The sequence below is a fragment of the Octopus sinensis genome, linkage group LG3, assembly GCF_006345805.1.
Source record: "Octopus sinensis linkage group LG3, ASM634580v1, whole genome shotgun sequence".
Lineage (NCBI taxonomy): Eukaryota > Metazoa > Mollusca > Cephalopoda > Octopoda > Octopodidae > Octopus > Octopus sinensis.
In genome coordinates this window covers 169,273,330-169,294,856 of record NC_042999.1, presented here as the reverse complement: position 1 = coordinate 169,294,856, position 21,527 = coordinate 169,273,330, and the positions used below count along the sequence as shown (strand labels likewise).

Here is a 21,527-nt window from a genome sequence, read left to right as displayed (position 1 = left end):
AGAATGGAGTAAAAAGTTTAAAAAAGATTATATTAACAATTTTTCTGAGACAGGGTCTACCCATAGTCTTTCTCAGGAAGTGAAACCATTAGACATTTTATTTTTATTTTTTCCAGCATGCTTGTTTAAAGCAATCACTGTGGAAACAAACCGTTACGCAGAATGTAAACAAGCTGGAAAAAAAGATAGCTTGTGGTTTCCTACAACTGTAGATGAAATATGGGCATTTTTTGCCATAAATATTATTATGGGTATAAGACAGTTACCCAGAATTACAAATTACTGGAGCAATCAGGAACCTTTTGGCGATCAGTATGTTTCCAGTATTATTTCCCAAACACAATTTGTGAAACCAAACCAGTACCCCAGTACATCCACGTACTGGGGTACTGCTTGTATCTCTCACATATAAATACTGGTTTGGTTTCACAAATCATATTCGGGTCATTATGCTGGAAACAAACTTTGATCCCTTATTTAAAATAAGACTCCTCATCGACTGCGTTCAAAATGCATATAAAACATTTTACAACCCTGGGAGATACTTATCTATCAATGAGGGCATGGTGGGGTATAAAGGAAGGATACGCTTCTGATAGTATATGCCAGGAAAGCCCACAAAATGGGGAATCAAAGTTTGGAAAATTTGTGAAGCAAATACTGGGTACCTCTGTGCATTTAGTTTTTATACTGGGAAAAGAGACAATAATGTTAGTCAGAATGGCCTAGGGTACGATGTGGTCTGGAATTTTTCACTTCCATACCATAACCAGGGCCGTATATCATTTTTTGACCAATTTTTTAGTTCAGTCAAACTTGCGGTGGATTTAGAAGCTGTGGCAATGTATACATGTGCTACAGCAATTGCTAGTAGAAAAGGGCTGCCGTTGGATATAAAAAAAGCAAAATTAAAATAAAGAGGTGAAAAGATCCAACAGCAGAAAGGAAATCTGCTAGCGACCGCATACAGAGATAAGAGGCAGATAAATTTTCTATCTACCAGTGCACAACCATGTGTAGATGAAAATGGCACCCCGTTTATGAACCTTGATTATAACAGGTACATGGGCGGTGTGGACCGGCTGAACCAGATGATGAGTTATTATCCGGTTGGTAGACCAGGTAATAAATGGTGGCGATACCTGGTTTGGTATATAGTAAACATGACCATTGTAAATGCATTTATATTATATACCAAATCAGGAGGGGTTCGCAAGCGGTGCGACCATCTGCAGTTCCGGGCAGGATATTCCTCAAAAATAATAACTGCAGGATGGAAAAGCAAAACCTGCCAGAGAGATATCCCTCTGAGTTCAGCCAATGCCCATAAATTAGAAAAAATTGGTTGTCACAAAAAGCAGTGCAGTGAATGTTTGCATCAATAAAGAAAAACTCCAGTGGACGGCCAGTTGAAACTTCTTTCCAATGTTCATTCTGCAAGGTTGCAGTATGTAGAATAGGATGTTTTACAGCTTTCCATGATAGAAATATTGTGTGAATATTGTATATATGTATGATTAGAGTGTATAAATATTTTTCAAATTTACTTCGTTTTTACTTTTTATTTACTTGTGATTTTAATTTGCCTGTAAGGTGAGTGACAAGTTTTGATTTAATTTCTATTGTAAATCTTTATTATATATGTTCCTGTGTATTCATGTATGTGTGTGAGAATATTTCATTTAGTTGTATTTAATTTTCTAGTTTTCTTAAAAAACAAATTCCAGTATTTTAGTTTATTTTACCTTTATGGTACACCTGTTCTTCTGTGCATTAAATTCAACTGATAATCTAGTGATCTTCACAGGTCTTCTATATCAAAGTTTTGTTGCATACCTCAATTAAATTAGCTGAAGACTCATTTTCTATGGTAATGTTTAAACAAAATTTTAATATTTTTTACATTTTGCTCAGTTTACCTGGATTTACCTGTAATTAGAGTCACTTTGAGACAAAAATTATGGAATAGAATTTCTTCAATTGTATTCCAAATATCACATTAATATGTTGATAAGTAAAAAAAGTTACAGTTGTTTAATGAAACTAGTCTAAATTCGTGATTATTTTAGAATTTAATTGGAACTCATGAGGGGTGTATTTTGGTCAGAAATATGGTAACGAAAGGGTTAATCTGGTTGTTTTTATATGGTCACTCTTCAAATATGTAACCTAGTTCTGTCATCCGAGAGCAAGAATAGCTGTTTAAAGGAAGATTTCATTGAATCTCTTCTATCAAGACTGAAATGAAAATAGGCGAACGTACCTCGCCATAAACCTCCATTTCTGGCTCGTTTGTAAAGCTCACTGTAGCAATACCAGTGTTTGTTTCTTCCTCGGTCACCTATGAAAAGGAAGAAAAGAAATCAGAATTATAAAGAAAATCAACATAATTTTCCTATTTTAGAATAAGCAGGTAAGAATTACACATTATGTTTGCTGGAGCAGATACTGGACAGTTATATAACAATTTCTAAACTTAAATTGGAAATGTACAGATCTAGGGTTTTCATTAGAATGTACAGATCTAGGGTTTTCATAAGAAAAGTACTGACCATAATTCATGAAATATAGTGTGGAATATCTGAATCACAAGAATTATAAGATGATGCTTATAATATATAAGACAGAAGATGTGTGTGTGTGTATGTGACCAACCATTAAGTTGATGCCGTGTAAACTCAATGTTTTTCATCTGATTTTGTTCACACTTAGCAAATACATCACTTATGTTCCACAGATGGTTCTTTCACTTATGGAATAATATGAAGTAATGGGGCTTCTAGAGAAAGGGTCAGAAAAACCTCCATTTCTGATGTATGGTGACTGTTGTGGACAAGGGAGGAAACACTTTGCAAAGTAACATTCAGAAATTGATTGTCTCCCATACATTTGTATCACTCCACTATACTTTTTTTTTTGGTTGACAATCAGTGGGTCGTACCCCACAACAAGATACTCTGCAAAACATTTCATGCACCCAGCACTGTAGAATTCTGTCAAATCCATATGTTACGTATGCAAGTACATTACCAAAGGATTGGACAGAGCCGTTTCTCAAATAAACTCTACAGGATCAACAAATTTTACAAATGATGAAGTGACTCTTTTTTTGAAACTGGACACTACATATCCACCAATGAAGCCATATGGAGAACCTTAGGATTCCCAATTCACGAATGATACCCTTATCTCAGTGTTCATTTGGACAATAGGCAGCGAATTTACCTCACAGAAGTCAGCCTCATTCAAGAAGCAGCTACCCTGCCAAAGACAGCTCTCACAGCCTCTTTTTTCACCAATACAAAGTCAACCCCTTCACAGAGTCTATTTTGTACCCTGAAGTGTGACATTATTATACATGGAATCAATCATCTTCCCAGTGGCAACAACAAAAACAAGGCTGGCATACACAGTTGGATCCAGTCATGTACAAAGGCAATACAATCAGACATGTCTACACAGTTCACCCCTTGAACTCCAAATGCTTCCATCTGCAGCTTTTACTTCATGTCATTAAAGAACCAAACTTCATTGATGACCTTCACACACTGGATGGCCACTTATGCAGCACTTTCAAAGATGCCTGCTCCAAATGGAGACTTTTGGATACAGATGATCAACATGATAATGCACTCAAACAGGCCTCTCTGTGTTATTCTCTGCACAAGCTCTGACACCTTTTTGCAAATAATGCTGGTTTTCTGCAACCTGACAGACACGCATTCACTTTGGAATAAATACAAAGTCTCAATGTGCCATGACATTTTGCTGCAGACTTCCCAAATCACAGGTAGCGTTGACACTCCCACTACCCCTGCCATTTACAGCAGATGGCTTCTTCTCTTGGAAGACTTGGTTCTGGCAACTGGAGTTCAACAACTGGATGCTTACTCTCTCAACACCCCAGACAGAAATAAAGATGCCCGTCTCAATCGCCTCATTCTCAGAGAAACATCCTAAAACTTAAACAGTACATTGCTGACAAGCCCCTTCTGAATGCTGATCAAGTTGTCCTTAGAAACATCCGCACACGCACTGGCGGAATCATCTCCTTAGACACATCTGGTTGAACTGGAAAAACATTCCTCCTGAATCTTCTTGTAGAGCTGCAGCATTATGGTGACCTTGTTATTGCTGTTTCCTGCTCAAGAATAGCCTTGACTCTTCTGAATGGCAGACGAAGAGCACACTCTACCTTCAAATTGCCTTTTAATGTAGCACATCATGAAAATCCAATGTACCACATATTGTATTCCTCAGACAAAGTGAAAATTTTGAAAAAGTGCAAACTCATTGTTTGGGATGAAGCAACTATGTCCCATAAATGTTCCCTACAAGCACTTGATACCACAATGAGAGACCTTAGATCGAACAACATCCTTTGAGGTGCGACTCTACATCTTGCAGGAGATTTTTGACAAATTCTGCCTATTATACCCTAAAGAACACCCACTGATGAACTTAATGTCTGCCTTAAAATATCCCTCGTTGGTTGCACGTCCAATCGAAACAACTCACCATCAATATGAGATCACACATAGACTGGTTAGCCTACAACTCAGTTTTCAGAAATGCTCCTTAAAATTGGTAATGGACAAATTATGTCTAACGACAATGGATATATTGACACTACCATTGTTGGCCACACTGTCTCCAGCCTTGATGACTTATGTTCTGCTGATTACCCAAATCTTACAATGGAATACATAAAACCAGATTGGCTACTTGACAGGGTTGTGCTTGCACCTACAAATGCAGCTGTCAACACTTAACTATGACTTACTCAGTCAGCCACCTTCTCAAGAACATTATTACAAAGCAGTCAACACTGTTACCAACTTTGATCAGGTTACACACTTTACAACAGAATTTCTAAACTCCTAAGATCCCCCAGGACACCTTCCCCATGAACTTCACTTAAAAGTCAGTTGCCCTGTCATCCTTCTATGCAATGGAACTCGCCTTGTGGTCAAGCAAATGAAGAACCATTGTTCCAGAGTTGACCATCCAGACAACTTATTCCTCAATGCTCCTGAAGGAAAAACCAAAAATGTCGTCTACAAAGCAGCCCTACAGTAGTTATTCCTCCACTGCAATCTTCACATCTTCACCAAACTGTAGCCATTAGCAACCAGACTTCCTGCAAGCATTTCATTGATATTTTGCTTCATTTCCCCGATTGCTGTTAACAATACATTACCTTCAATGACCCTTCTTACTTCACACATGCTGTTCACTCATAAGCATGCTCTGACATTAATTGTTCTACATGCCATTATCCTATTTGTGTGTTTGATATAAATGTTTGCTTTTCTTTATCATACATGACTTTCATTGAAAAAAGGCTTCAATGCGGTTGCGTCAGGCATATTACAAGAAAAATAAGTACATGATACAAAATGCTTCAAGTAAGATATTGGATCCCTAATACCTACTGCAATTGTGATCTCATTTCATGGACTTTCATATATTACTAACTGCCAAATTTGTGTTCAGAAAAATTTATTCAATACCTAAGTTACTTGAAACGACTTCTAACTGCAGGCTAATTCAACTTAAACCATCCACAGGAGTGCGCCATTATAATAAATTACACCATTCAAAGGATGGCTGCATTTGCTTGTAGTGAATATAGAACAAGATGAGTAAGTAACAGTGAATTGTATATATTGTGAGTATAGATGGTCATCAGCATTATTCCTTTTATTAGCTCTCCATGCTAGTATGGATGGGTCATCATGGCTTAAGCAATTTCTTATTCAATATTACTGCACTCCTAGATGGATCTGAGGAACACGTATTGCTTTTGTGCTGGATTTCCACTAGTGGATGCTCTCACTAATATCAACCACTTTACAGGGAGTACTGGGTGCATTTTATTGTGACACCAGCACTAAAGAAGTTATCATATGTTGAACAAAATTAGACAGATCTCATTAGCCTAAGCTGTCTCTGCTCACCTGACTTCTAATTTACAGAATGCATTTTATTGTGGTACCAGCACATGTGTGGTTGAGCTGAAAAGGCTATATGTCCATACTAACATAGTCTTCTCTCTTGCATGCTACATCTGATTCCTCTTACATCCAGTTTTCTCCCTTGGTTCATTTGTACTGCAATTTTTATATACACAAATCCAGCAGATCATGTTTGCTTGATTTTTGTAGTCTTTGCAAGTCCTCTGCATTCAGAGCCCACACAGTACTCTACTTTATATACAAGCATTACACAATCTACTCTGAATTCTAAAATACAAATCCTTTCTTACCAGCAGAAGAAATATCCTGCTGAACATTCTCCAACCCATTCTTATTCTGGCTACTACACTACTGGAACACTGCTAATTTTGGAACCACCACTGCTAATTAGGTCACTTAGTTAACCAAAGCTAACAGATGCTACATGTTGTGTGATTGATTTGATATATATTGGAGACTGTGATTCAACTTTCTTCATAATAATTAATATTGCTTGGCTTGTGCATCCGAATGTGGCCGTTGCCAGCGCCGCCTTGGCTGGCTTCCGTGCCGGTGGCACATAAAAAGCACCCACCACACTCATGGAGTGGTTGGCGTTAGGAAGGGCATCCAGCTGTAGAAACTCTGCCAGATCAGACTGGAGCCTGGTGCAGCCCCTGGCTTCCCAGACCCCGGTCGAACCGTCCAACCCATGCTAGCACGGAAAATGGACGTTAAACGATGATGATGATGATGATGATGATGTGCACTATTAGAAAAGAACAAAGGTGCCGAAATAAAAAATAATATCTTGCATTGTTTTCTGGACAGGATACAGGTTTCTCTCTTGCTACAACTAGTGTAATATCATAACCACTGTTTTTTAGTACTTCAACAGCTTCATAATGGTCAGCATCAACTAGGTTAAAGCCATTCACCTGGAAATAGAAAAAAAAAAACTGAAATATTTTTGATATTCAGAATTGAAATGGTGTGTGTGTGTGTAATAAATGCTTCAATATTTTCATCTTTGAGTGTTCCCTTCTTGTTCTCTTAGCAGAAAGTTGCCCCCTGTTTGGATTTTATAGTCTTGCAAGCTGCATGGCAACCTCACCAGGGCTGATGACACATAAAACACCCAGTAGCATAAGGAAAAGCATTCAGTTGTAGAAACCATGCCATAGGATGCCACTGGAACAAGATGCAGTCTTTTGGATCCATCAAATGCTTTCAAACCATCCAATCCTGACAGCATGACAACATGAACATGAGATGATGAAGATGCTGCTGGTGATTAGATACAGTTCAGCTCTCTCCAACTGCTATTTTCGTTTCCTTTGGAGAAATATCAAATGACTTGCCCAGAATTTTCCCAAATAATATTTCAGCTGCTATTTTGGTTTTCTTTGGAAAAATTTATTTATAGTTTAGTGTTTTATAGTTTAGCTGTGAGAAAAAACAGGATCCTTTGCATTTTTTACAATTTTGCAGAATTGAAATAAACTGATACTTCCATGCATTACACAGTCATCAGACTTATATAATGACTTATATAATGTTGGAAGAAAGCCATCACTGCATGGATCTGAGGATTGCACAATGCAGGAAAGTAGGAGATTAGTTCAATATTGTAAAATTGTAAAAATTGCAAATAATAAAACGTGAAAAGGAGACTAAGTTCGAATGTCATTGATAAATATATATATATATATATATAGTACAAAGTAAGATAGGGGTTATGAATTTAACCCACTATGGGATATCAGTTATCCAATATGGTGCTGGTAAAGTACCCAAATTCTTAATACATAAATGCTTTTAATTGCAAATGCAATTAACTCCTATAGGTGCAGGAGTGGCTGTGTGGTAAGTAGCTTGCTAACCAACCACATGGTTCCGGGTTCAGTGGCATCTTGGGCAAGTGTCTTCTACTATAGCCCCGGGCCGACCAAAGCCTTGTGAGTGGATTTGGTAGACGGAAACTGAAAGAAGCCTGTCATATGTATGTGTATGTATATATATATATATATATATATATATATATATATATATATATATATGTATGTGTGTGTGTGTGTTTGTCTCCCTAGCATTGCTTGACAACCGATGCTGGTGTGTTTACGTCCCCGTCACTTAGCGGTTCGGCAAAAGAGACCGATAGAATAAGTACTGGGCTTACAAAGAATAAGTCCCGGGGTCGATTTGCTCGACTAAAGGCGGTGCTCCAGCATGGCCGCAGTCAAATGACTGAAACAAGTAAAAGAGTAAAGAGAGAGTAATTCATTTATTGTATTAAATGGGTGAAGGTAAAAAATATATTTTTACCGTAAATTCAGAATACAAATAAGAAAATGGAGAAACAAATATTGTAATATCCCTAAGTTGATGAACGGGATGAATTTGTTTCTCCATTTTCTTATTTGTGTATATATATATATATATATATATATATATATATATATATATATATATATATATATATATATATATAGGCTTAGGCATGACTGTGCTGGTAAGAAGCTTGCTTTCCAACCACATAGTTCCAAGTTTACTCCACTGCACGGAACCTTAGATAAGTGTCTTCTACTATAGCCTCAGGTTGACCAAAACCTTGTGAGTGGATTTGGCAGACAGAAACTGAAAGAGGCTCTTTGTATACATATATGTGCGTATGTATGTGTATTTACATCTGTGTTTGTCCCCCACTGCAGCTTGACAACCCTGTAATTTAACAGCTCAGCAAAAGACACCAACATAATAAGTATCAGGCTTAAAAAAATGTGCTGGAGTCAATTCATCCAACTAAAAAGTCTTTGAGGCTGTCCCAGCAAAACCACAGTCTAATGACTGAAATATGTAAAAAAGAAAGAGAGGGAGGGAGAAAGAGGGAAGGAAGGATGTATGTACATTATTTTCTAATGTAGTAACTCTAAAAATAACAGAGATAAATCAAAACAAGTAGTTGCATAAAGCTCCCTTTGGGATCCAAATTGCCACAGATATCCCAAGGAAATTTATAGTGACCCTGAGAAGCAGTTCTCACCATTGAGCTGATACAGGAGATTATTTAATAAGCGTTTGGTAAAGCTTGCATATTCAACAAATAAGAACCTGATACAAATAATTATTCTGACAACACCTGTACAATTAGGGAGTTAATGTTTAAAGATACAAAATACCTAAGCAGAAATAAAATGTCTAACAACAACAATAATGACGGTGATACAAGTAATAAGAATGTGGTGAATAATAATGATGATGATGATAATAATCCCTTCTATGCAAGGCATGAAATGTTGGAGAGGGGGATAGTCAATTACATTGACCCCAGTGCCCCACTGGTACTCATTTTATTGACCTGGAAAGGAAGAAAGGCCTGGAAAGAATTTGAACTTAGAATGTAACAACAGGTGAAATACACTAAACATTTTGTCCAGCATGGTAACAATTCTAGCAGCTCACATTCTTAATAATAATAATAATAATAATAATAATCCTTTCTACTAGAGACACAAAACCTGAAATTTGGAGGAGGGTGCTTGTCTATATCAACCTCAGTTTTCTACTGCTATTTATTCCATGGACCCCAAAAAGATGGAAGCAAAGTTGACCTCAGCAGAATCTAAACTCAGAATGTAAGGATGGATGAAATGCGAAGCATTTTGCTTGGTGTGCTAACGGTTCTGCCAGCTTGCTGTCTTAATAATAATAGAGTTCTCTGCAGGGTCCTTGAAGCATGATCAATAAACAAGTGATACCTTAGTCTACTGGTTGTGGACTGCTGACACTTTCCATCATACCCAACAACATAAAACTGAGATTTTTCATGATATGATAATAATAATAATCCTTTCTACTATAGGCACAAGGCCTGAAATTTGGTGGAAGGAGATAGTTGATTGCATCGACCCCAATTCTCAACTAGTACTTAATTTATTGACTCCAAAAGGATGAAAGGTAAAGAAAGGCAGATAGAGAGAGATGAACAAGGGAGGCAGTTATACTGAGAGAAAGAGAGAGAGGGGGGAGAGGTAGATAACATTTGTTATTGTCATCAAACAAACAGCTGGACTGAAATGAGCTTTTTTACTGAAAATTATAGTGATGATGGTAGTGGTGGTGATGTGAAAAGTTATAAGGGGAAAATATAATAAATAGAGAAAAAAGGTAACACCAATGGAGACATGAGGAAATGAATGTAGATGAACATCAAGCATATTTAAAGAAAGAAAGCTAGACTATGAATGCTATAAAAATTCAAATCACCCTTTTGTTCTTAAATAGTTCCCCTTAATTTTTTTCATTCAGTGAAATTTACACAAGTCCCACTAGTTATTTCTGAACTAAAATTATCAAATTGTAGAAGTAGGTTTACACTGAAATGCTTTCATAAACTGAGAAAAACACTTAAATATTTCAATAGTAATAAACCATTAATTTATAATTGCCTGTCCTATAATCTAATATACATAATTTTTCTAGTTTTTTGTTTGTGGTAGTTTGCTGTGCTTCCCTTGTGACCATTTGCATTTCACAAAAGGATAGTTTTCTTCACATTTTTGCAACAAATCGCAGATGGAAATCCATCGGAAAAGGTCAACTTCATTCAATTGATGTGGGACCCAAACATTGAACCTGGTAATGTAACTAAGTTGATGCTGATAGTTTTCCACACTTGATTTGGATATTTGGAGAATATTTACAATAATCCTGGTTGTATAACAAGAGTTCATGTTGCTGTTAATCTCAGCTGGCCATTCTGAGTAAGATGCATCTTGAATGGAAAAATTTCTTCAATAAAATCTTGAAAACCACTTCTGGCACACAGGTTCTGGAACAATATCCTCTCCCTACACGACACATATCTACCTGCAGGTTTTGGCCACTTTCTGGCCTTTTTTACAGTAAAAAGCATGAGGTGCTGATAATGTACATTTTGGTTCTCTATTTTCAGGGTGATCTCATGTATATAAAATACAACCTGTCTTGTTGAAATATGTTGAAGTGTCAAAGTATCTAACAAATACACATGTGCAAAGGATAGAGTGTAGTTAGCTACTTGTTGAAGTGCTCAAAGTTTAGTATTGACAAAAACCAAACAGACTTTTTGGCCAACCCAATATATATATGTATATATTTACAGAATGTACTAGGTGCCTTTTTTCATGTCACTGGCACAATAGAAGAGAACAGAGAAAGAAAAGAAGGAAAAGGAGGGAAAAGCTCCCACTACTAAAAAGTATTTGGGAGAGGAAGGTGGAGACAAGTGGCTGTATGCTAGGAGAAACAAGCACATGTTCCAATGTAGAGGAGATATATGGCTGAAGGAAAGAGGAAGGTAGCAGTGGGATGCTGGAGCAAATTCTCAATGAATAATAAACAAGAGGAAGGTAGCAGTGGGATGCTGGAGCAAATTCTCAATGAATAATAAACAAGAGGAAGGTAGCAGTGGGATGCTGGAGCAAATTCTCAATGAATAATAAACAAGAGGAAGGTAGCAGTGGGATGCTGGAGCAAATTCTCAATGAATAATATCAAGAAGGTGAGCAGAAGAGAGGACATGATGATGAGGATAGATTTCACTGATTTTTAATATTTGTTTTTCCATGGAGGCAGGGTTAAACAAATACATTACTCATTTACTGAGGTACTGTTTAACAGCTGGATGCTTTTCCTATTGCTAGAAAGGGATCTTTTATTCTTCAAAGGTACACAGTCAGTTGCAGTTTGTTGAGAAGAGATGAAAACAGTATTGCCACTTGTAGTTCTGCAATTTTTGAGAAATGCAAATGTAAACAGACAGACATATGCTTGCACGCACACGCGCACACACACACACACACACACACACACACACACACACACACACACAACAGGCTTTTTTCAGTCTCAGTCTATCAAATCCATCTACAAGTCTTAGGTGAACCTGATGCTACAATAAAAGACACCTATCCAAGGTGCCAGCTGTGGAAAAAAAGGCACTAACACAAAAGTCCTCCATACATACAATATGGAAAAACTGTAAAAGTTGCCTGTGTATTAGAATTGGGTATCTAAAAGAATGTTACCAGATAATACTTACAGAAATAAGTTTATCGCCAACACAGACACCACATAGGGCTGCTGGACCAGATTCTGCAACTCTTGATATAAAAACGCTCTGGAGAAAATAAGGTAGTAACAAATGCAATAATATTAAGCAATCAAAATTACAATCTACTTATCAAATGCTATTACTTAAAAGGTATTAACAACATACAAAAAGTTTTTCAAACAGATTCACCATATGGGTTTCGATGCCACTAAGTCATAACAAAATTTGATAATAATAAAAGAAAATGAAAGGACACACACACACACAATATATAATATATATACAGTGCTTGCACAAATGAATGGAAACACCTTGAAATTTCAAACAAATTTATTTTAATATGGGGTAGGACAGCCTTTGGCAGTAACTACACACTGAATTCTATGAGGTATGAACTCATACAAAGTTTGAATTATTTCCAAAGGAATTTTTGTCCATTCTTCAGTTAAAACAGTCTCCAGTTCTTGTAGTGATGATGGTAGAGGATACCAACTCATTACTTCTTTTTCTAAAATGCACCATAAATGTTCAGTAAAATTGAGATCTGGGGACTGTAGTGGCCAGATAAGATGTTCAACTTCACTAGAATGTTCCTCGTACCATTCAGTAACAATTTTAGCTGTGTGAATTGGTGCATTATCATCCTGAAAGGTTGCATTTCCCCCCAGAAACAGTTCTGCAACCATAAGATGAATTTGATCAGATAAAATGTTTAAATAGTCTTGACCATTAATTCTGCCATGAAAGGAAACCACTGGGCTGGCAGATTTCCGAGATATAGCTACCCAGATCATCACAGATCCTCCTCCATGTTTAACAGCTGGAAGAAGGCAGTCTAGTCAAATGCTTCTTTTGGCTGTATCCACATGTATACACAGCCGGTGGTTGGAAATAAAGTAAAGGATTACTAGTCTGAGAAAATAAAAGTCTTCCACTGCTCTAGAGACTAATTCTGTAGGTTTTTACTCCACTCTAAACGCATTGCAATATATATATATATATATATATATATATACACACAAAACATATATGTCACTAAAGTGAAAAAGAGCTCTAATCAGCAGGGATATTGCAAGACATAAGAGACAAAACAACTCACTAGCTACAGCAAGCACTATGTTAATGACTGACAAGAGAGGCAAGCTCCCTACATCAGTAGATATAGCCTGATCCTCGATGATGTTACATTTTGATGCGAACTCATTTTAATGCTCATCAGTGGCTCATTAGTGAGAGCCACTGATGAGCATTAAGACGCATGAGAATCAAAATGCAAAATCATCAATGAACTGGCTGTGTCTGCTGCTTGTCAGTCATTCAGATAGTGATGGCTGTTGACCCAGGAGAGGGACCAGCGATCCCCATAGTAGATAAAACAACTAAGGGTATGAAGCCAGGAAAAGCCCCCAGCCCATCAGGAATCACTGCTGAGATACTTAAAACATCTGGTGGTGTGGGCTGTGGCCTAGTCACCCGTATTGTAGACCAGGTAGTTCATGACTGAGTCATACCCAACAACTGGCGTAGCAGCACCATAGTCAACTGCTACAAGAGTAAAGGTGATGCTCTAGATAGAAATAACTACAGGGGTATCAAACTGCTGGATCAGGTGATGAAGGTCACGGAGAGGGTCATAGCCCAACTAATTAGGGAGAGAGTCTGCTAAGATGAGATGCATTTCTGTTTTGTCCCAAGTAGAAAAGCACCACGGATGCCATATTCCTGGTACAGCAACTGCAGGAGAAATACTTAGCCAAAGATAAACCCCTATACTTAGCTTTTGTGGACTTGGAGAAAGCCTTTCACTGGGTACCCCAATCCCTTAACTGGTGGGTGATGTGGAAACTGGAGATTGACGAATGGTTAATAAGGGCTGTACAGGCCCTTTACAGAGAGGCAGTTAGTAAGGTTAGGATTGGCAATGAGTATAGTGAAGAATTCCGGGTAGAAGTAGGTGTGCACCAAAGCTCAGCCCCCAGTCTCCTTTTATTTATCACAGACCTCCAGGCAATAACAGAGGAATTCAAGACGGGTTGTCCCTGGGAGCTCTTCTATGCTGATGACCTTGGATCATAGGGCGACTTGCTAACCTTGGATTGTAGGGCAACCTGCTGTGCTTGAGGAGACCTATTCAGTCAAGTACATCAACATCAAAATAACAATCAAATGGATATTGTACTTGTGATACCTGTGCTGGTGGCACGTTGGGCCTCACAGAGGCAATGATGAAAGACCGAGACCCCTGAGATATGCTGTGACTGCGAAGACCCGACAAATGAAGTGAGTTCATGGCTCACAGGATGGCCTGCTGTGCTTACCTTGGATCGTAGAGTGACCCTTTGTTCTTTAGGAGACCTGTTGAGTCAAGTACATCAACACCAACATCAAAATACAAATGGATAGTGTAGTTGTGGTGCCCGTGGCACGTTGGGCCACACAGTGGAAATGATGAAAGACCGAGACCTGAGATATGCTGAAGTCAGTTCATGGCTCGCCGGACGGCCTGCTGTGGTAACCTTGGATCGTAGAGTGACCTGCTGTGCTTGAGGAGACCTATTGAGTCAAGTTCATCAATATCAAAATAAAAATCAATAGAAATTGCAGTCACGATACCTGTGCCAGTTGTACATAAAAAGCACCCACTACACTCACGGAGTGGTTGGTGTTAGGAAGGGCATCCAGCTGTAGAAACACAGCGGATCAGACTGGAGCCTGGTGCAGCCTCCTGGGTTCCCAGACCCCAGTCGAACCGTCCAACCCATGCTAGCATGGAAAACAGACATTAAATGATAACAATGATGATATATATACATATCTACATCATCATCATCATCTTCGTTTAGCGTCCGCTTTCTATGCTAGCATGGGTTGGACGGTTCAACTGGGGTCTGGGAAGCCAGAAGGCTGCACCAGGCCCAGTCTGATCTGGCAATGTTTCTATGGCTGGATGCCCTTCCTAACGCCAACTACTCTGTGAATGTAGTGGGTGCTTTTTACGTGCCACTGGCACAGGTGCCAGATGAGGCTGGCAAACGGCCACGATCAGATGGTGCTTTTTACGTGCCACCGGCACGAGTCCAGTCAGGGCGGCGCTGGCAACGACCACGTTCGGATGGTGCTTTTTACGTGCCACCGGCACTGGTATCACAGCTACAATTTCGATTGATGTTGATCGATTTTGATTTTCACTTGCCTCAACAGGTCTTCACAAGTAGAGTTTTGTGTCCCAAGAAGGAAAGGTATGCATAAGTGGACTGGCTACATCCCATGTAGAAGGCTACGGGTTATGGACTCACTTGTCCTGCCGGGTCTTCTCGCGCACAGCACACTTCCAGAGGTCTCGGTCTCTAGTCATTTCCTCAGTGAGACCTAAAGTTCAAAGGCCGTGCTTCACCACCTCGTCCCAGGTTTTCCTGGGTCTGCCTCTTCCACGGGTTCCCTCAACCGCTAGGGTGTGGCACTTTTGCACAACTATCTTCATCCATTCTTGCCACATGACCATACCAGCGCAAACGTCTCTCTTGCACACCACAACTGATGCTTCTTAGGTCCAGCTTTTTTCTCTCAATGTCATTCAAAAAAGCTGGAGCAGTTGGAATGAGAAACGACACTCTACCCACCATATTCGCTAGACAATGCCCCATCTGATTATCATTTATTCGACAGTCTTCAAAATCACTTGGATGGAAAGAATATGAACTCTGTAGACAAGGTCAGAACAGTACTGGAGGAGTACTTTTCACCACAGACAATGAATTTTGGAAGAGGTGCCTTGCAAGTCTACCAGATAGATGGAAGAGCATTGCAGAAAATGAAGGAGAGTATATTTTGGATTAAAAAAGAACTTTATTCTAATTTTGAAAGATGAAAGATAAAAGAAGTATTAAAAAAATCACATAATTTATGGGCTGACCCAACATATATATATATATACACACACACACACACACATATACATAAACACATAGACACACACATATACTTAAAAAATTATATAAAGCTGGAAAAGGCACAGAAGTATATTTGAGTACATTTCAGAACATTTTCCAACTTTTAATTTTTTTAAATGTAATTTTCAATTTGTATGGACTCCTAACCACTTTTTATCTATCTATATATATATTTAAAATTTATAAGTTTAAACTATTTAAATAATTTTTTAATTTTTAACTTTTATATTTTTAAATTAATTTTATGTATTGGCTTATGTTTTTCACTGTTTGATTTGCCTAATAGTGGTTTTATCTCTAATTTAATATAGTATAATATAATATATTTATACTATAAAATTGGATTTAATCCTAAATCTAATTTTTCCCTGTAAGTTTGGATTTATTCCCTAACTAGCAGTATCGCCCGGCGTTGCTCGGGTTTGTTTCGACCCGCTGGAATTGTAATTTTGAAAAGTAAAAATTTTGTGAACATTTTTCTGGTCGAAATACACCGAAAAGTGGCGACACAGCAGTGAAAAAATCGTAAAAAATAGGGATTTTCATAGAAAAAAGCATCCTTTTGATGTAAATAATTTTTGGTGTTAACATGGTCCGATTTGAATTTTATGTTCTACGGAAGGAAGAGCAACCCTTCTTCTACCATACTCTCAATTTTGGTCAACTTGCGCCGCAGGGTCTCGGAGGAGATAGTGTTAGTTGAAGGTTACCATTCTAGGTGCCTGAGTAACAACCTCGCGGATTTACAGATAAATGAATTAATTACTATTTTACAGAATAAAATTAAATAATTCTTGAAAATTAATTAATATTAATATTTTTTGAACAAAGTAAATAATTTTTAAAACTTGAATAATAATTTTTTTAACACAAACGCGAACGGGGAAAAGGGGGTGGCGAATTCGATTTACATACCTAAATTTTTTCTTTTTCATGACATTGTAGCAAAATACTAGTGAATTATATAAATACCAGCAGTACATTTTTTTTTCTGGGGTATTTTTTTTCAACCTCGTCACATATTTGCCCCTTTCAATTTAAACAAAGTCTTAATTAAGCAATTACGGCAGCTTAGCAATGGTTTCAATACAGGCGTGACATCTGTATCTCAATTGTTCAAAACCCTTCGAATTTTTTCGCACGTGATGATATCATAGTGAAAACTTTCAATTACGTGCGCTTAGAAGTACGCTCGCAAATTAATACTACCAAAATTTTGAAGTTCGCGCTCCGCTTGTGTGTGTGTGTGTGCATGCTTTAGGTGTATGTAGGTATGTGTTTTTGTGTGTGCATGTCACTGAAGCCATACATACATATATACATACATAACCTCTCTCTCTCTTTTCTCTCTCAGTCACTCACTACAAAAAGTGAATAAAAAAAGTTCAGTTATTTCTGTCTTTCACTCTGTCTGTCTCTTTACAAACACTAACAAAAGCACTTCACTTACACACCACACTTTCTGTGTCGCACAACCCATCAAACACACACACACACACACACTCATGCACGCACACATGTACATCAATGCTTTCGGAGTGAAATGTTAAAATATTGAGTTTTCTCGAATTTTGTCTTAATTGGGGGTGAAATTGAAAGAAATATATTATGGCATGACTGAATGGAGTACTTTGAAAAATCTTAGGTAAACTCTAACTGAAGAAATTGTGTGAGGAGTAAATCGTTATGTATTTATTTGTTTCTGTTTGCTGTTTTTTTTTTTTTTGAGTAGTGGTTTAAATACTTTCAGTTTAGTCTTCCTCAAATCACTCTGTCGCTATTTACTTTCATTTTATTCGTTGCACACTGTGTGTGTGCGTGTGCTTGTGGTGTAAACCACATTAAGAAAGCATTTGACATACACACCAGAATGTGAGTTTTCTGTAAATTTTGCTTAATTGGAGTTTAAATTTTAAAAACTGGACCTGGCATGACCCGATGCATTCTACTCTTAAAAATGCTAGGTAAATTGTAATTGAAGAAATCCTATATTGTAGATTTCTATAAGTTACAAAGGGAGGCAGATAAAATCTGCCTTTTATAATAAGAGATACATCATCATCATTTAACGTCCGTTTTCCGCGCTAGCATGGGTTGGACGGTTCGACCGGGGTCTGTGAAGCCAGGGGCTGCTCCAGGCTCCAGTCTGATCTGGCAGAGTTTCTACAGATGGATGCCCTTCCTAATGCCAACCACTCCGCGAGTGTAGTGGGTGCTTTTTACGTGCCACCTGCACAGGTGCCAGGGGGGGGTCCGGCATCGGCCACGATCGGTTGGAACTTTTAATGTGCCAGCGGCACGGAAGCCAGCCAAGGCGGAGCTGGCAACGTTCGGATGATGCTTTTTATGTACCACTGGCACAGAAGCCAGTCGGAGCGGCGCTGGCAACATTCGGATGGTGCTTTTTATGTGCCACCGGCACAGAAGCCAGTCGGGGCGGCGCTGGCATTGGCCACGTTCGGATAGTGCTTTTTATGTGCCACCGGCACAGGTATCACAACTACTATTTCCATTGATATTTATTTCGATGTTCATGTTCATGTACTTGACTCAACAGGTCTCCTCAAGCACAGCGGGACGTTCTGGGATCCAGGGTACTTTGAATGGGCAGGGGCTATGCGGAACTGATGCAGGAAGCAGCCCGGGTCTTTGCAGTCACAGCATATCTCCAGAGATCTCGGTCCTTCGCCATTGCCTCAGTGAGGCCCAACGCTCTGAGGTCATGCTTGACTACCTCATCCCATGTCTTCCTGGGTCTACCTCTCTCCCTGATACCTTCAACTGTTTGGGAGTGGCACTTCTTCACACATCTCTCCTCATCCATCCGCAGCACATGACCATACCATCGCAAGCGTCGCTCTTGCACACCACATCTGATGCTTCTTATGTCCAGCATTTCTCTCAGGGTGCTTACACTATGTCGTGTGTGCACACTGACATTACACATCCAGCGGATCATGCTAGCTTCGTTTCTTTCAAGTCTACGCATGTCCTCTGCAGTCACAGCCCATGTTTCACTACCGTGAAGCATGGCAGTTCGCACACATGCATCATACAATCTACCTTTCGCTCTGAGGAGAGACCCTTTGTCGCCAGTAGGGGTAGGAGCTTTCTGAACTTTGCCCAGGCCATTCGTATTCTAGTGGTGATACTCTCTGTGCATCCACCTCCACTACTAACTTGGTCACCCAGGTAGCGAAACTATCAACTACTTCTAGTTTCTCTCCCTGGAGTGTGATGGAATCTGTTTTCTGAGTGTCTGTTGTGTCTATTGCCCCTGTGCATCTGCCGCACATGAAAGCTATCTTATCTGTTAATTTCCCTTTAATGTTGCTGCACCTCTTATGCGTCCATAGCTTACATTGGGTGCATCTTATGGAGTTTCTACCTGTACCTTTCCTACAGATTGAGCAGGGCCACCTACCCGAGAGGGTGTGTGCTGAGTACGCCTTGCTGCTTACTATTACTTTGGTTTTTTGCTACATTTACTCTAAGGCCCTTTGATTCTAACTCTTGCTTCCACACCCGAAATTTCTTTTCTAGTTCCGGTAATGATTCTGCTATGAGAGGCAGGTCATCAGCATAGAGGAGCTCCCAGGGGCATCCTGTTTTGAATTTCTCTGTTATTGCCTGGAGGACTATGATGAATAAAAGGGGACTGAGGGCTGAGCCTTGGTGCACACCTACTTCTACCCGGAATTCTTCACTATATTCGTTGCCAATCCTAACCTTGCTGACAGCCTCTCTGTATAGAGCCTGTACAGCCCTTATTGGCCATTCGTCAATCTCCAGTTTCCGCATCGACCACCAGATAAGGGAACGGGGAACCCTGTCAAAGGCTTTCTCCAAGTCCACAAAAGCTATGTAGAGGGGTTTATCTTTAGCTAGGTACTTCTCCTGCAGTTGTCGGACCAGGAATATAGCATCAGTGGTGCTTCTACCTGGCACAAAACCGAACTGCATCTCATCTAAGCAAATTCTCTCCCTAATGAGATGGGTTATGACCCTCTTTGTGACCATCACCTGATCCAACAGTTTGATACCCCTGTAGTTATTTCTATCTAGAGCATCACCCTTACCCATGTAGCAGTTGACTATGGTGCTGCTATGCCAGTCATTGGGTATGACTCCATTATGAACTACCTGGTTTACAATGCGGGTGACTAGGCCATAGCCAGCTGTTTTAAGCATCTCAGCAGTGATTCCTGATGGGCTGGGGGCTTTACCTGGTTTCATATCCTTAATTGCTTTAACTACAAGGGAGCTGTCTATTCGGGTAGCTGGTCCCTCTACTGGGTCAACATTTGGCAGGCTCTCCTCCTCCCATTCATTCTCCTCATGCAGTCTTTCATAATGGCTTCTCCAAGCCTCTTTCTTTTCACCAACAGTAAAAGCAAGTGCCCCATCATCCATGCGGACACATTTCTCTCCTGTGACATCACTATTTTCTCTGACACACTGTCTGGCAATCTGAAATACCTCAGCTCTTTGGTCCTCATGTCGCTGGACATTGGCAAACTTCATCTTTTCTGCTACATCTTTGGCTATGTATACCTGCCGCCCAGCCTCCCTTTTGGCTACCTGGTACAGTTCCCTGCTACCCCCATCCCTCCAGGCTTTCCAGGCCCGTCTCTTTGCACTAATGGCTTTGTCTACTGCACTATTCTACCACCACGTAACTCTAGGTCTGGAAGGGACTTTGCACCATCCACAGACTCGGTCTGTGGCACTCAGCAAGCTGTCCCATAGGAATTCCCAGCTACCTTCTATGTCCGACGTCTGAAGCTCCTCCTCCCTCTCATCAAATTTCTTGATGAGGATGTCCCTAAATCTCTGACCATGTGAAGGGTTCTTTAGCTTCCAAATCCTTCTTTTCTGGATTGGTTTGTTTCTTAGAGTCCTTCTGGCCTCAAGCTTAAAGTCACTGATGATTAGTCTATGCTGAGGGATACATTCTTCACCCGGGAGGGTCTTTGTATTCAAGAGCGACCCTGCATCCCACTGTCTGGTGAGGATGAAGTCTATTTGGCTAGCAGAGTCTCCTGACTGATAGGTTATAAGGTGGCAGTCAGGCTTCTTGAAGTTAGTGTTGCAGATTAAAAGGTTACAAGCATCACAGAATTCCAGTAGTCTAGTTCCCTCATCATTTCTGGTGCCAATACAATGGGCACCGTGTACCCCAGTGAAGATACCCGATTCCCGCCCAACATGCCCATTAAAGTCTCCACCCACAAAGATGAGGTCCTTGCCACAAGTCTTTGAAGTAGCCTGTAGAAGGGTATCATAAAAGTGGTCCTTCTGATCATTTGGTAGTCCCACTTGTGGGGCATAGGCGGAGATAATCGTAGCTGTGCCACTCTGTAGGACCAACCTGAGCTTAAGCACTCTATCGCAAACCCTGACAACCTCTATGACCTTATCCACCCATTTCTCCGCAAGGAGAATGCCTACACCCCCTACACCATCCATGTTACCTTGCCAGAAGACTTTGTACCTAAGTGCCTTGCCTGTGAGGACCCTAGCTGA

General features: G+C 39.6%; 1 protein-coding gene across 10 annotated transcripts in view; it reads right to left on the bottom strand.

Moving 5' to 3' along the window:
* LOC115209683 (protein scribble homolog) overlaps positions 1-21,527 on the bottom strand; it is a 458,170-nt gene that overhangs the window by 231,719 nt on the left and 204,924 nt on the right. For all 10 annotated transcript variants that reach the window (XM_036501621.1, XM_036501616.1, XM_036501617.1 and 7 more), the window contains 3 exons: positions 12,040-12,117; positions 6,773-6,895; positions 2,264-2,341 (listed from right to left, as the gene is read on the bottom strand). In XM_036501621.1, coding sequence (XP_036357514.1) covers positions 2,264-2,341; positions 6,773-6,895; positions 12,040-12,117 — 279 coding nt within the window. The remainder of the gene's footprint in view (positions 1-2,263; positions 2,342-6,772; positions 6,896-12,039; positions 12,118-21,527) is intronic.